The sequence below is a fragment of the Oryza glaberrima genome, chromosome 1 (assembly GCF_000147395.1).
Source record: "Oryza glaberrima chromosome 1, OglaRS2, whole genome shotgun sequence".
NCBI classification, from domain to species: Eukaryota; Viridiplantae; Streptophyta; class Magnoliopsida; order Poales; family Poaceae; genus Oryza; species Oryza glaberrima.
The window spans coordinates 32939882-32956864 of NC_068326.1; the positions used below are offsets into that span (position 1 = coordinate 32939882).

General features: G+C 41.5%; 2 protein-coding genes across 2 annotated transcripts; both read right to left on the minus strand.

The window, feature by feature from the left end:
• Positions 1-1748: 1748 nt before the first annotated feature.
• Positions 1749-5656, minus strand: LOC127781010 (serine/threonine-protein kinase AFC1-like). Its single transcript, XM_052307956.1, has 12 exons — positions 5330-5656; positions 4533-4710; positions 3996-4022; positions 3707-3860; positions 3576-3624; positions 3381-3495; positions 3179-3270; positions 2879-3035; positions 2695-2759; positions 2479-2576; positions 2222-2327; positions 1749-2108 (listed from the first exon to the last, which is right to left on the minus strand). The coding sequence occupies exons 1-12, from the start codon at positions 5438-5440 to the stop codon at positions 1956-1958; spliced, it is 1305 nt and encodes a 434-aa protein (XP_052163916.1). The 5' UTR covers positions 5441-5656; the 3' UTR covers positions 1749-1955.
• An 8789-nt stretch (positions 5657-14445) lies between these two features.
• LOC127760207 (uncharacterized) lies at positions 14446-15016 on the minus strand. Its single transcript, XM_052284427.1, has one exon. The coding sequence runs from the start codon at positions 14950-14952 to the stop codon at positions 14677-14679; it is 276 nt and encodes a 91-aa protein (XP_052140387.1). The 5' UTR covers positions 14953-15016; the 3' UTR covers positions 14446-14676.
• Positions 15017-16983: the final 1967 nt, after the last annotated feature.

The window sequence follows — 16983 nt, forward strand, 5'->3', positions numbered from 1 at the left end:
CGTCTCCCGCCGGGACGATGGATTTGGGATCTTTTTTTTTACCTGTAGGTGGGTCCAAGCAGCATATCCGTTGGATTTGTTTCGGATGGTACAGATTTACCCAATGTCACGTTGTGACATAGCTAGGGAATGTCACCCAAGCCGAGTCCTATTAGTACAGGGTTGTTGGTTCGAAACCTGTGATCAAAACCGCTGCTCGCCGTCTTCAAACAAACGCGATCTCTGTAACATATGATGATCGAAGCAAATACGACTATACGAGAATGCCAGGTTCGAAACCTGTGATCAAACCTGCTGCTCGCCGTCTTCGAACGCGATCTCATGTAACATGACGATGGAAGCGTTGGCGCCCGTTCCGAAGGGTTAGTAGATCATACCTTACAGAGTTACAGGCTCTTGTACAATTGACCCGCTGCTACAGCTTTGGAGGCGATCTTTGGGCTGACGTCACGTAGCCCAATGAGTAAAACATTTACCAGCTGCTCATCCATTCACAGTAGGAAGCAGCAGCTCTCCAAATCCACCTTCGATGAGTAAAATCTTTCGCATGTCCAAAACGAGCCTAAACTACCAGCATTCTGGGCTTAGTCTATCTTGCCTATAGAATGATTTCATCTTTAATCAACAAAACAAGCCGGACTAATTTTGTTTCACTAGTGTTGACACTCGATGTTGATAAATTACCTTCAACGGTAGTATCACTCAATTGCAAAAATGAAAACGATAAATTAAAAAAAATACTCGTCCTTGCTTAAATATAGTTGTAAAACATTTTCCAGCAGATTTCAAATACTCAGTTTGTCAAAGAAGATATTGTAGCAGCCAATAAGATGTTATCAGACCAAATAACAGTCTTTTTTTTTGCCAGAAGATAACTTTTGAGTAATGAGCCTTTATAGAAAGAAGAAACAAGCAATAGATGAATACAATCATCACATCACTAAAGTTTGATAAAGGAAATGACTTTTGTAAGATATTAAGAACAAGCTCACCTGGCGCAAACGATAGACACAGGTTGAGTATAGTTTTAAGCTCAAAACCCACAAGGATTTATCTAACAAACATCTCCAATCCAAGAGCTTGGTGGCTGCTAGTAATATGGGAACCAGTAAGATTTTAAAGCCAGTACTTTACGGTATATTCAGGTAAATTAGATATATATCAGCTGCTATCAAGGATTCTGGACTTTAGTCACAGTTGACAATATTTCAAAGTTGAGCACATCTTGAGATTTAGACTACTGTCCACAATTTCAAAGTTGTCGCAAACCTTTCCAAGCCAAGTGTCAGACTCAAAAGCTCAGTTAATTACCAAACTTTTATCCAACACCCGAGACTTGTTTTAAGAAATATGACCAGTCACAAGCAAAACTCACCAGGGTGTAACTTTAACGTCCGGTTAGTTTCCAGGGCTAATCATGCATTTCAAGGTAAAATAGAATGGACATGAAGGTCAAGTGAACAGGCCATCACCAATTTTCACGAGAAATACTGAGATCCTAAATGCACATAAAATTATATTGATAAGCCTATCTCCACACCAAACAGGACATGGTCAGAATGCAATGCTCACCTTATATCACCAGCTCACCATCAAATACAGTGTACCAATCTTTCATGAGAGCCACTGGCATTCCCTCTATCCTCAATTGACTCCACCAAGTTGAGATTTCTGCATGCTACCTGCTAGTACTGGGCAGTCTTGCAAAAATTAGTATGAAGTAAAATGTGAGGTTTAAAGACAGGAACTTGTAAGAATTGAAAAATATCTCCCAGTTAAAATAAATCGGCAGTCGTAGAACTCTGTCTATATACAACAGTTACCTTGCACATCATCGAACAGAATGCGAGTTAGCACATTTCATTTTTGTGGAACATCTTCACTTTTTTTTTGGGTGGTTCTTACACATCAAAATGAAGAAATACAGCATTGAGCATTTTAATCTCAGTATAGTCTCAGTAACCACATCTTCTGTGGCATCTTGTAAAGAACGGGTGTTGAAGAGCTTCACGTGCCTTTAGGCGCGCATCAGGATCATACCGAAGAAGGCCTTGAAGAAGATCTATAAGATCTCCAGCAGAATGATCAACATGTTGCATTACCAGATTCTGCATGAGTTAGCACAATTCGAGTGTCAAGAGGATACCACCTATGAGCGACACTTGGCAAAGAGGTGAAAATGCTAAGAGGAACATACTGACTACATCAGATAACAAAGTACCTGCAGACGAGGCAATTTCCAGACTGCCTTCAGGCTTTCCCGTGAGGCAGCCCCCTCTGGCCAGTCCAACCTTAATCCACGTCTGAAATACTTTTCAGCACGGCGACTGTAAAAAAGAAGTAACAAGTACATGCAAGTGATTGATAATTTGAAAGAACTTCAGATGAAACTCAGCAGCAACCTAAGCCTAGATGTAAACCATCTTATCTTAGATTATAATAAATCATGAAACTATAACGAAGATCTTGTATACATACTCAGCTCTGACAATCATATGTTTTGGAAGGGGACCTAGAACTCTCTCCATCATAGCCAAATGCTCCAAATTTTCATGTGTTTGAAAGAGAGCTTCACCCTAGTAGAGAAAATCAAAGAGGCAACATATCAATAGGAAGCACTGCAAATTCGCGGAGCCGGCACTGGGCTATAGAGAAAATCAAGGAACTACTCAGGTATAGATAGTGTGAACTAACCGAGCAGAGTTCAACTAAAATGCATCCCACACTCCACAAATCACATGAATAATTCCACCCAAGACCTGCAAATGAAAATAGAGAAAGGAAATAACTAAACAAAGGTACCATAAACAAAACACAGTAATATAATTATGTGTTCCACTTTATAGGGGGGAAATGGAAAAGGATATGATGTTAATACCAAGGATAACTTCAGGGGCACGATAATGCCTTGTTGATACCACATAATTGTGGTCTTGGTGTTCGAATGTTGTACTTCCAAAATCAATCAGCTTGATAGCACTAGATTTTGGAAGATTCTTAAAAAAGGAACCATCCTTTGGGGGCCGTATTGTAACCTTTATGGAAAACAATATAAAAATCAGTAAAAAATAAATGCATGCTCGTACTAATTGACATAATGTAATGGCAACCACAAGTGTTAACGGATAAAATTGCAAAAGATTATAGTTCGAATGACAAAATTTAGTATTGAAGCCACCTTATAATCAGGCACCCGGATAGATTCTGATGAAACAAGGAGAATGTTCTCAGGTTTCAGATCTGTGTGAATAAGTCGCAGGTCATGCATAACTGCAAATATTACAATAAAATAAACATTAGAATAATACTGTTAGGGGCAAGATAAAACAAAACGTTAATTTGCATAACCAACAAACAGCAGAAATTAACTGAATACCCACATGCAACAGACTCTAATATTTGTCTGGCAAATTCCCGAACAAGGTCGATCGGAAATGCACGATAACTATTCTTTCGGAGGAAGTCATATAAGCTTGGTCCGAGCCTCTCAAATACCTGACAAAGTTAGTAATTCAATATTAAATTCTGACCATCCAAAACATGAAAGGAAGCCTTCTTGATGCACATGTACTTACTATACATATATGATTACGATAGTCAAACCAATTCCGTATTTGCACACAGCTGCAGGCATAGAACCATTCATGCAAATCCATCAAATCAATAAAGAGTCAAGACTTAGCAATGACGAAAGTAGTTTGCTTACCGGCTACCAGTAAAATCATGCTTCCCAAGCCTCTGAAGCACATCAATTTCAATCATAGCAGCCTCTCGATATTTCTGAAGGGAGCGCACAATTTTGATAGCCACTGTCTCTTGGTGTTCCAAGTCCCAGCACTCTAAGACTTGTCCAAAAGTCCCTGCAACACAAATTAAGAAAGGTAGTTGTTGGTAACATGTACAAAGGGCAAAACTTTTGCAGCATAAGCATTTATCCTGAACTATTCCTTATAAAAATGAAATGTTGAAATTTAGAAAAGGAGGAGCACACTGACCTTCACCCATCTTGCTAAGTATTCTATCTGCAAAGCCATAGACAAGAACAAAGGTTAAACCTCAGAATTATCTCAACCAAAAGAAGCATCGCCAACAAAACATAAGTTCAGTACAGCTGGTAGAGATGCAGGGCAGTTGACAACACAACTGCAATAGATATCAAGAATGCACGACCATTACACAATGTCAGAAGTTATTTGGGCAACGAACAAAGGTATGCAAACATTTTACCCTGATTTAATTGACTGTAAATAATGAATGGTTATTTAATGAGGCTTGAAATGCCATTCAACCCATAATTAGGTGGTTGAAACACGGTGTTGCATTTAACCAGTAACTGACAATCATTAAACAGCTACATAAGTCCCAAATATCAAACAAAATGAAAGTTCTGTGTCCAGTATTTCAACAATTGTGGCAAGATAAACTTACTCCAGAAGAAAAACAGTTTAACAGTCTAACCAAGCAAGCGATCAGAAATGCAAACAAAAACAATAACCCTATGCAATAAATAATACTGAGTTGTGGAAAAATACATCTTGGTGTAAGGTTCTCCCCAACTGCGAAAACATAGTGTCCATCCTTGTCATCTGGCCTCCAGGGAGGCGAAAGATTGCGTGGTGGTCCTGTATAATAGATTGGTGGCGGTGGCAGAAAAGCGGTCGCAAAATTTCCATTGATTAGTTCCTGCCCGCAATATAGCATAGGAATTGCCTACAAAAATAATTAGCCACGTAAATTACTATTAACCATATACATCAAAATTGGTAACAAGCATGTAAATTCTAAATGAATAGAAACAACTGCATACTGATCTCCTGTGTTTTCAAAATTCAATGATATTTACACCCCACTTAGCACCATCCAAGTTATCTATCTGTTTTGTTTGATAGTCCTAAATAGAGAAGTACACCGGGGTAACCCATATGTTTGACAGCACTGAATGGACAAATACCTCAAGTAACGGTTGTGTCCCACCAAAAGAGAACAATATCGATTAGCAAAAATAATGACAGAATATCAAACTTTATTAGCAAGTTCCATAAATTTGGCAGCACTTAGGCACATGGAGGTCGTGAGATTGCCCCTTTTCTCCATATTGTTCTTTCGATCAGCAACTGGCTCCGATCCTATCCCACAAATTCACAATATCACATCGATGATCCTCTGCAACAGCGCAGCATATCCCCAATTCCCAAATATGCACACCCAGATCGAACCGCCCCGCTCTAAATCTAGCGAAACCACGACTAGATCTAGCCAAAAACTACCACCGCAACCCACACGCCCGAGAGAGACCGGATCGACGCAGCACATAGCGCATGGATTATACCTTGGGGGGCTGGAACAGCGGGGGCGCGACATCCCAGGCGAGGCGGGGCCGCTTCCGCGGCCGCTTGTCGGCGCCCTGGTGCGGGTACTCGGCGAGCCACTGCGCCTCCATTGCAGAGTCGAAATCGCCAATTAAGCCATCGGCGAGGCCAATCCGGCGGGGGATTTTGGGCGAGGTCGCCGCACGATCCGCGGGAGGAATCGGGATGCGAGGTTGGGGAATTCGGGGAAGAAGCGACGCGAGATTGGGGAAATTTGGAAAGAGGGGGAGGAGGGGAAGCTGGAGGAGGAGGTGGTCTGGTCTGGAGGTGTTCGCGTCCGCGCAACCCTGGTTTGTTCTGTGGAAGGCGAGGTTAGCTAACTATGGTTAGTTCAATTTTTTTTAGCTTTTTCGCGTACAAGTCCCTCGAATTAATGAGTAATTGTTTACAGTCCAGTTCCCTTTGCTAGTTAAACACGTCTTCGAATTATGTGTGAATATTTCGGCTGTGTTGGGTTGTTTTGAAAAATACTCGTGCAAATTTCCGTCGGACCCTTGCCGTGTTTAGATTTTTTTTTTCCAAAAACATCACATCGAATGTTTAGACACATGTATAGAACATTAAATGTGAACAAAAATCAATTGCACAGTTTATATGTAAATTGCGAGACGAACCTTTTGAACCTAATTACACCATGATTTAACAATGTGATGCTACAATAAACATTTGCTAATGACGAATTAATTAAACTTAATAAATTCGTCTCACAGTTTACAGGCGGAATCTGCAATTTATTTTATTATTAGTCTACGTTTAATATGTGTTCATATACTTAAAAAAAATTAGCCAATCAACTAAACACACCCTTTTTCCTAACCGCAGTTGGTGGGAAACGGTTTGAACTTCCAACTGTGCCACTGTTGTCCATCCCATTTTCTCACTGTTGGGCTATGTAGTGTTGGGCTATGTAGTGTTGTTATCTTTCCCATTTTGTCCTCACAAGAAACTCTTGTTTTGTTAACTAAATAAAACCCATGATGCTGAAATTCTGATACTCCTATTGTTGCTTTTGTTGACTTCAGAAATAGTATTGTTCCCTCTCAGAAAAAAATATTTATGATTGTTCCATGCTAGCATCTTTTTAGATAAAGGTTATTTAATTTTGAAGGAAAGCTAAATATATCATGCCTATTAGCTGTTTACCATGCTTTCTATGTGGAGGTTCCATGCTGGCTTAAGCTTTTCATGAATATATGATTTTATGAAGTAACCAGTCGAAACAATTGGCAAGCTGGGTTTGAGATAGCGGTAGATAAAGATTATGTGTAGAGCTGTCAAAAAAGCTTGAGACTCGCAAGCTACTCGAGTTCGACTCGCTTTAGGCTTGATTCGAGCTCGGCTCGTTTTATTATCAAACTGAGCTCGAGCCTATCACGAAGCTCGCGAGCTTCTCGAGCCGAGCTCAAATAGCTCGACGAGCTTTTGCTGCTGGGCTTACGTACAATTTGCCATCCCTTATGCTAATCTGTTAGGGCCTGTTTAGTTCCCAAAAACTTTTTTGAAAACATCACATCAAATCTTTGGACACATATATGGAGCATTAAATATAGATAAAAAGAAAAACTAATTGCACAGTTTGCATGTAAATTGCGAGACGAATCTTTTGAGCCTGATTAGTCAATGATTAACCATAAGTGCTACAGTAACCCACATGTGCTAATGACGGCTTAATTAGGCTCAAAAGTTTCGTCTCGCAGTTTCCAAGCAAGTTATGAAATTAGTTTTTTCATTCGTGTCCAAAAACCCTTTCCGATATTCGATCAAACATCTGATGTGACACCTAAAAATTTTTATTTCACTAACTAAAAGAACTAAACAGGCCCTTAGTTGTCTCATCCAAATTTTCCTCCAAGCTTTCCCACAGGAGAATAGCTAGCGGCCGCTCCTCTCACATCAAACAGCAAAATGCTGCATGGCACACTAAATGCCTTCATCTTTCTCCATCACTCATCCCTCCCAACGAAAGCTTATGTCCTTCATTTTTCTTCCCCGTGACTTGCGAAGCTAACAACAGGCAAGCTCGAGGCTCGGTCGAGCCGAACTCAAGCCTACCATGAAACTCGAATGTTAGAACAGGCTTGACTCGAGCTCGGCTCGAGTCTGTGTCGAGCTCGAGCCTAAGCATATGAGCTTGCTCGAGCTTGGCTCGTTGACAGCCCTAATTATGTGTGGGCACATGAAACGAAAAAATTATTAACACATGATTAATTGGTTTTAATTATTTTAAATTTTAAAAATATATTTATTTAATATTTTAAAGTAACTTATATATATAAATTTTTTGTGTGAAATGTATTATTTAGCAGCATGAAACGCATTATTTAGCAACTATGCAAGTGCACCTTTAAACTTTGTCGCACACTTCAATCTGTGGATTTTATCATGATATAGCATAAAAGAGAACCACCGTATAGATACATCCCAGTTGTTTCAGACGAGGAGAAATCAGGACGATGGGGGACAAGTTAAAGGCAAAAGGGAAGCCGGTAATAAACATAAAATGCAAGCTGAGAATTAGTGTTGGAACACTTATCTCTCATAGGCTACTTTGGATCGAAAGAATTTACAAAATTTTCACACGAACTTATTAAACTCCTAAAAGTTACTTAAAAAATCCTCCACTCCGAAACCATGACACATCCTTGCCGTAATGGCCACCACCCAGCCAAAAGAACTAACAACATCCTTTCATAAAAGTTTAAGATAACTGACATATGCAGCCCTATCTTTTTGCTCATGTTTATACTTACTAGCCAAATTTTGAATTTTCAACCTTATATTTAGAGTTGATTTTGAGGTTTTTTTATCAAAGTTTATTTTTCAGTCTTTGCTTTTTAGATCGTTAAGAACATGTATATAAAAGTTTTCTTCACAAATTAGTTTTCGTTTGCAAATATTCAGCGAAACAATAGGGTCGATTCTCCCTCCATTTTATATTATAACTCGTTTCAATTTTGATTAAAGTCAATTTGCTTTCAGTTTAATCAAGTTTGTAGAAAAAAAAGTTATAACATATTCAACCTAAAATAATTTTATTATGAAAACATATTCAATATTGATTTAATGAAACTAAGTTGGTATTGTAAGTATTACTATATTTATCTATAAATTTATTGAAGTAGTTTAACTTTAATCAAACTTAAAACAAATTATAATCTAAAACAGAGGGAGTATCATGGAACGGTAATCATGTTATGCTACAAAATACTATGTGTCAGGGGATCATCGCCGAACAAAATGCAACAAGTAGCAACGGTGATGCGGTTGGCATCTGGCAACATCTACGACCTATTTTGACCTGACTAATCACGCTCCAGTCATCAACACATTCTTCCATGATCAGCTTTTCCTCCTTTCCCCGAAAGAAAGCCCCGGACCGGATCAGGCCGGTGCCGACTCTCCCAAGTCCCACCAAACAAAGGGCTGTGTGTTTAGTTTCTTTCAAAGTTAAAAGTTTAGATTGAAATTGATATGATATGACTGAAAAATTATGTGTGTATGACAGGTTGATGTGATAAAAAAAGGTTAGAAGTTTATATCCAAAAGATCTAAACACTAACGTGTGCCGAAATTGAGGACCCCAGACTTCCACGGTGCTGTAGGGCTACAGAGAATTCCGACGCGTACAGCCGTCCGCAAACTGCGACAGCGCTACTGCGCGTAGCCGTCGACTTGGGAAGCTGGGAGTTTTGGGCCCGAACGGCGGTGGGCCGTGTGGGCGTCCGAACAAAACGGGCCGTCACGGCAGAAGGCCGGCCCACTCGAGCATTGCACGAGAGGCGATTCTGGATTTTTTTTTCATTTTATTTTTTTAAATATTTAAAAAATATTATACCGGCAAAAATATTTAAAAAATAAACCTGTCGCCCAAGTGGAGAGTCGCAAAGTGACGTGGCACACGGCATTGTGTGCACGTTTTACGCTGAGGTCCCTTGCCGCCTTCTGTAAGGGCGGCAAGGGGGTGAAATGCATTTTTTGCTGCATGCAAAATTCGCATGCCCGCTCAGCGGCCTCTAGCGCCTGCTCACACGCATCATCCTGCCACCCTCAGGAAGGGTTGCAGGGTCTATTTCTGTAAATATTTTCACCGGTATAGTATTTCTGTAAATATTAAAAAAAATTAAAAATGAACAAAATTCGGCGATTCTGCACGGCGGTGAGAGCGCTGGAGGTTCCTTTCCAAACGCCGTGGAGCGCTTCCAAAGTCTCCCGATCACGGGAGAATTAACGAACACTAGTAATATGCCCGTGCTAACACAACGGTGATAATTGATAATGCAAAAACCAAAAGGTAATATTTAAGATTCACGAATAAAATAACGATAGAGATATTTGTATTGTTCTCATGAATATTATTATACTGTTAATAACTTCCCAAAGTTGACCATGAATAGAGTTCTACAATATTTTAACATTTCAAAACACAATGTTTAGAAGTAAAATATAGATACAAATATCACCTGCAAGTTCTACATGTGCTATTTTTTCAATACATGCATCGCCTGGAAACATTCTGCAGCTTCTACTCCTCACTGGGCACCTTCCTCCTTATAGAGCACCTCAAGAAGCCACATGAACTTCTCTATCGAACGCATATCAGTAGAAGCACCATATTGAAGACAGTGTGTTTGCCTACCACGACGCACACGCTTATAAAGACATATTCATCACTTAGCAGTAGTAATTTAACTCCCAAAATATTTGGCAAAATATCCCGGATTCTATTAAAGCAAAAATATGTATCAAAGTAAATATATAGGCTTTTACATGGCTCCAATTTTGTTCATGTAAATGAGTTGAAAAAGGTAAAATGAACATGAATATTTTGTTAAATCTGCAAATAAACTTTTCGGATCATGGAAATGCATGTGTCAAATTTCATATGTTCAGATCAAATTTCATTATACCCTACGAATACACAGGACGCGTAAATCATCAATATTGCACGCTACCAACAACTAGGCACCACAGAAAGCAGTCTGAAAAAAACAAAGAATGCATGCAACATTTCAGGAAAATTAAGAACGATACGATGTGGTTCAAGAGAATAGGCAAGCATGCATAGGTGGTACAGTGGCAAACAACAGAAACGGATCAATAATAATATAATTCTCACTCATATTCTTGTAAACTATTTAATTCTGATATATAAGATAAAATACTGAAGGAACATAAAGAGAATAAAATCCAGTATCAATAGAAACTTATGTAAGTGCAGTGTGACAGTAGAATTCTGTTTGACTTTTTTCAGTGATGAATAGTTTCAGCATATTTGGTTCTATTTTAAATGAATAACAATAGTCAGGAAACCTATTCATCTAGATCATAGCATTTCATAAACCTATGCATCTGGAAGATCAATTTGAACAAAGCATATTACTGTCTTCCATTTAAAATAAACTACTATCTTCCATGAAGGCAAGGTATAAGTTACAACGCTATGATGGCAATACATTTTAACACAAGCAAATTTATGTATGGTGCCATCATTTTTTTAGGGTGGCAACAAGGTACCAAATACCCAGCTGGTTATATAATTGTGCTACTCCATGCAAGAAGACAAAGAGATTAATCAAAGCCACTAACTATTCAGCATAATTTTTTTTTATTTTTTTAGAGAAGGGTATTTTTTTTACCCGGCCTTTACATCTAACCGGATATATACGAACTATTCAGCATAATATTACTAACTACCAAGATGTTCCATCTTATAATATTCAGCATGGTCCAAATTTAGTAGTTAGCTACATTGTCATCATATGCTCTTAGGGTATATAATTTTACGTCTATCTGCTCATGTTCAAAATTATTTCCTGAAAAGTATATAACTAACTGTTGTTACCTTTGGTTCATGTACGAAAGCCAGAGGGGACGTTACCTGGTCATGTTCATAATTAATGCCTGGACAGTGCTGAAGACAAGTCCTGCGTGTGGGCATCATGGACTGTAATAAATGCCTGCATAAACAAATTAATTCTCAGTAAGGTGATTTCGATTTTTTGTCATTAACGTGACAAACTGAACAGATGCTTCAGTTAGTAGTATGTTTCTGTAGGACACATGAATGTGAAGCTCGTGGAGAAAAAAAATAATTGTTTTAATCCAATTTCTGCACACACATATGTTCTGCAAGCATTTCGATCAAATTCACTCGGAAGTCTAGCATTTGATGTATTTTATGCAGAAGCAGATGAAAAATATATAACCTCAAAAGGTTGATGATCGATTTGATTACCACTACTGTTAGACTTCTGTCCATTCAAATGGCTGTTTTCAGTAAGAGCGTTGACCTGGTTGCAATCTAGTACTACTAATTCATGCAAACATCCTAAATAAGCACCAAAATATCAATGGTTGGGTTATTGACGTGGGCATGTTGGTGTGTTTCTGTTCGGTTCATCCACCATGCATTTATCCCATATGTACATATACCAGGACCAGAAAAAAACTAATCTCCTGCTGAATAGTGCTTGGCAAATGCACCAGAAACTGTAATTGTAGTCTTGTAAAATATAGTAAGTTAGCTGAGGTGAATCGTAGATCCAAATTTTACTCCTGGCCATTCGGTTAGGGCAGCAGAGACCTTGCAGCCACCTTAACGCATTTTTTGATTAAACCTAACTTTTAAGGGGACCATGCACGCTAATATATGTCAGTATGAGATTAGTTTTTTTAAATGAAAAATATATTCTTTATGACAAAGTAATAGTGTTAATAGGTGATTTACCACACAACTGGTCAAACTGTGCATTTAGAGCTAGCAAATACTTCATGTACTCATTTCCTAATTATTGCTTCTCCAAAATTATTTTCTAGATCACTACAGAACTGAATCTCAACAAGAAAAAACACAAGTTACCAAAACCTAAATTTGATGTATACATCCACCATGATCTGAATCCATACTTACATCCACCATGCATGACCCTACAAATGAACACAAATTGACCATGCATGACCCTGTGGGATGAAAATATACCCTGCAAATTTCCCAGTGAAAGAAATGCGTCTGTCTAGGGAAAGGTCAGGAAAAAAACAGAATAAATATTGCTACTGGCATTTGAATTTTAAATCCATGCACACAATAAAGGAAATTTTTTTGACCGAACGAGGCATTCAACAGGCACCCAAATGAACCGGTACGTCCTATCGCTAAACATAAACCAAATGAACCTTATCCTATCCTATCCAACAGCCACCCAAAGTTCTGTATAATCCCAACAGCATTCATATAGTCTCCTCTATCATCAATATCAGTTTGAAGAAAACAGGAAACATGTGTAGACTAATGGCATTTTTTTTTTCGCTGGGCCGGAGACTAATGGCATTTTCATTTGGCTGGGCAACGAAAATCCTAAATGATAGAGAAGAACTGGACAGTGAAGCACGACTTGGTCATCAAACATCAGTTTCTTATGGCCGCAAGGTCTCAACTAATTTGCAAGCTCAACAAACAAAAGAATCAATATCCTCTCAGTTTATTTTTTGACATGTACTTCCGCAATTCCATATTACGCTATCTAGCTTGACAAAAGATTAGGCATGTAATCTAAATTAGAGAAACATATTAAGATAATAACTTTCTTTGCCACACTACCCACACATTCGCATAATAATTTATTTTCTCACAGGTTTATGCACGTACAGACATAATAGCCATGACACTGTAATAATGAAGGAATGGGATCGAGCGACGATTACCTTGTTCGCGTCGCGGTGGAGAGGGCTAAGGTGGCGGCGCAACGGAGAGCAGATGGCACGAGGGAGTCGACGGCGGCGTCGCGGTATAGAAGGGGGCGTGTGGGTGAGCAGTCCCAGTGGCGGCGCAAGGGGCCGGGGATCGACGGCCCGTGACAACGATCTGCATTGTGTGGGGGCGTTGGCAGCGTCAATCTGGAGGCGGGAATCGACGACGATCCTCGTGAGGGGCGCTAGCGGTGTCATCTGGAGGCGGGAATCGACGCGCTGGTTGGGGCGTCGGCGACATCGATCTGGAGGCGGGATTCGACGATGATCAGAGTGAGGGTCGACGTGGAGAGACGGGAATCGACGGCGACGCGAGGGGGCGCCGGTGGCGTCGATGTGAAGGCGTGATGGGGCATCGATGGCGTCGATCTGAAGGCGGGAGTCGACGGCGGCTCGATGGCAGAGCGTGGGTGGCGTTGCACGCGATGGCGGGGCGTCGGAATCGACGGCGGCATGGGAGAGAGGAGGAGGTGGTGGCGACGATTAGGGTTCGCTGGGGGGAGTGCGGCGGCGCTTGTGGTGGCAGAGGGGAGGCGACGGAGCGCTGTAGGTTGGGAGAGGGAGGCGGAGCGATCTGGGTTGGGGGAAGGAGAGCGCGTTGGGGATTTTCGGTTGAGGTGGGAGGAGGAGCGATAGCGGCGTGATTTTCGCGCGCGCGGAGGTTGAGGGGGTACGTGGAACAATATGTGGCGTTGGATTGGATGATTCTGGACCATCAGATTTGATGAATGAGTAATGTAGGTGTAAGAGTGAGTTGGTGAATTATAGGGTAGATCTTGAAACGGAATTGCTATAAAGATGGTGACAGTTTTTTTCACTAATCTCAGTCGGTTTTCATGTCCGTTGGATTCGTTCGCATGCAAACGCTGCGGCAACCGTATCCACCTGATCTTCCGGTTGGTTTTATATACGGAATTGCTATATCTTAATCGACAGTTTTCTTGCAACGAATATGTCACTTTTCATATTTTATACAAATTTACACGGTAGTTACACACCACTTAGATATGTAATTAGTATGTAATTTTGGGATTTACATACGTAATTTTAGGACTTACATTTGAGATTTACATTGTAAATACACTAAAATTACATATGTAATTTAAGGACTTACAATGTAAAAACATACCGACTATTTTTTAGTGAAAAATATGGCGCTATAAATATAGCTACTCCCACGGTGAAATGGCCGGTCAAGGGTAACTAACAAACCTGTTGGAACTTTGGAACCTCGGCCGCATCTAAAAACCAAAGGATCGCCACTTTGCTTGGGGAAGTGAAAGAAAAAAAGATGCCTTTTGTAGCCTGAACATGGTAGCAACCTGAAGAATTTTTTTTTTGTTTTCTTCTCTTTACTTGTGATCGAGATAGAAATTACGCATCACGAGGAGGAGGAAATACATCACGAGAAAAACAATCAAACGGCATGCTAAACAGGACACGAGATCAGTCTCGATCGAAGAACCACCACCCCAACCCTTTTTCTGCACCTAGCCCAGGAGTGCACCGCCGCCGCTGTTGGAACACGTACCAACAAACGCGTGAGCCGTGAGGTCGTAGCCTAAGCACCGTACTTGTAGCTGGCGATGTCCTCCGTGATCATCTCCAGGTCCCTGGCCGCCACGGCCATCGACATTGCCCGCCGGTGCCGCCCCGCCTGCATCCTCGCCGGCTGCTGCTCCGACGACGCGTCCGCCGCCGCCGCGGGCTTCCGCTGCTCGGCGCCGCCGCCGCCGACGACGTCCGCCGCCACGTCCTCGAGGCTGGCGAAGTTCTCCGGCAGCACGAACACGCTCTGCGACGCCCTCCTCTGGTGCCTCCCGGCTCTCTGCGACATCTTGAAGCTTAGCAACACACGGCAGCAGCAACAACGAAGAAGCTCTTAAGCTGCGCGACTTGGTTCGCTCGGCGCCTTAGCAAATTGGAAGAAGAAGAAGCCGTTATATATAGGCTAACGCATGCACGGACACTACATTTATTTTATTATTCCATTGATTATGCTCATTACTACTGCTGATCTACTGGTACAATTGTAACTTGTAAATGAATTTTGTGTCAGTTCCTGGCTCCCCCAAGTGCATTGACTTGTACGCATTGCATCCATGTGAAGACGTACTCTCTCCCTTGGATTGATTAGGATAATTTAGCGATTAAACAAGGCGACCTGATTGCTGAAATGTCACGGCGCTCTTGCTGATTTGGTGCTCGATCGTCTGGCACCTTGCTAAGCTAGGATCTATACTCCTACTTGGCTAGCGCGTATGCCGTGTGATGTGATCGATTCTGACTGATCAGGCCTCTAAACTGAAGCCAACTTGGCACGTACTGTTAACTGTGGTAGTTGACCTGGTTGGTGAGTGCAGTGTTTTTATCCATTTCTGTGCGTGTACGATGTCGCTATGAAGCTTCCTCGAGAGTAAAAATATGGTATTCGTGAGGCGTATGTACAGGAATCTCAGGACCGAGCTCGCCATTTTTATTGGGGTAGTGCTCCGCTCATGAATCATTCTGACATTATCAGCAGAGAACCACGTGCAAACCGAAGAGAGAATCCACCAGCAGAATCAATCACATAATACTACTAACCAGATCAATCGCAAAAAAACTGAAACATGCAAGTACGGATGCCCTGACTAATCATGAAGTTTTTCTAATAACACTTGCAAGAAATTTCCTCGTAATCCTTTGTCCCTGCACAATACTATGGCTCTAGTTGTGTACAGATAGTGCTGTTACTACCCACAAACAATTGCTAAGAAATTAGTATCAGTTAGCTGTTTCAATAATTTTTCCGATGGTTCGTGCTTATCGCAATGGAATCTTTTCGTTTTCCTTTTAAGGAGCACACCACTCTGTTTATGTAGGTGCTACAACCTGATCAAGCTGGATGTGTTCATGCGTGCGGAAAGAAAAAAAGAAAAGGAAAGGGAAGTTGTTAACTGTCAAAGAAAGCACCATGCATGTTAGAAGATTCCAAATTCCTAGCTCAAATCCAGCCTCACATGGGCGGTACACGTGGGTTGATCCCCCACGCATGTAATGCAAATATTATTGGGGCCCGGGGCGTTCGCTCGTGTGCATCTCCAACAAATTTGCTGCAAGTCGCCAAACTTATGAGACAGGGAAATGTGCAAGGCAGCAGCACAGGGCGTGTATATGCTCTTCTCATTCCACCAATTAAAAGGATTGATTTGTAATGCGGGTCTGGGAAGTGGGAACTGAATTGTTCATAGGATACGTTGTTTGGTTTGAGTACGTCGATGATCAAAACTGTGGTTTGGCAGGCTGATCTAGTGCTGTAAACTGGTGTTCAGTTTGGTATTGATAAGGAGTTCCTCTTCTGCCAAGACTGGAGGAAGCGTTCGATGCTTGAGCTGAAAAGGGAATATATTGTCAGTTCAGTTCCTTGTGCAGATTGGGAACTGCAGCCATGCCGGCTAGTTGCCTCCTTCCTCATTCTGCGACGTGCTCAACGCCGTGGGCAGAGTAGGTATCGTGGTTCGTGGACGCCGTTGGGCTCAACGCCGCCGCCGTAGAATGTCGCGTTGTGGCGGTCGCGGAAGTAGGCGTACGGCCGTGCATCGTGTACGGTCCTGGTCTTTGCTGTCTCCGACACCTTGATCTAGTACATACTGAACTCTCATTCCGGCTCCCGGCCGGCGGCCGGTGGTGGAACTGTCAACCGCGTCGCCCACTCCCGCACGCCGGCGGCGTCGACGTGGGATTTCTTTCTCCTCGAGCGGTCGTGACTCTTCAATGAGCATCTCCCTCGTCCGATCTGAACGGAGAGCGCCCACGACACGCCATCCTCTGGGTTGAGGCCACATGTGCGATCGATCTGCGAGTCCGTTACTCCACCCGTTTCATC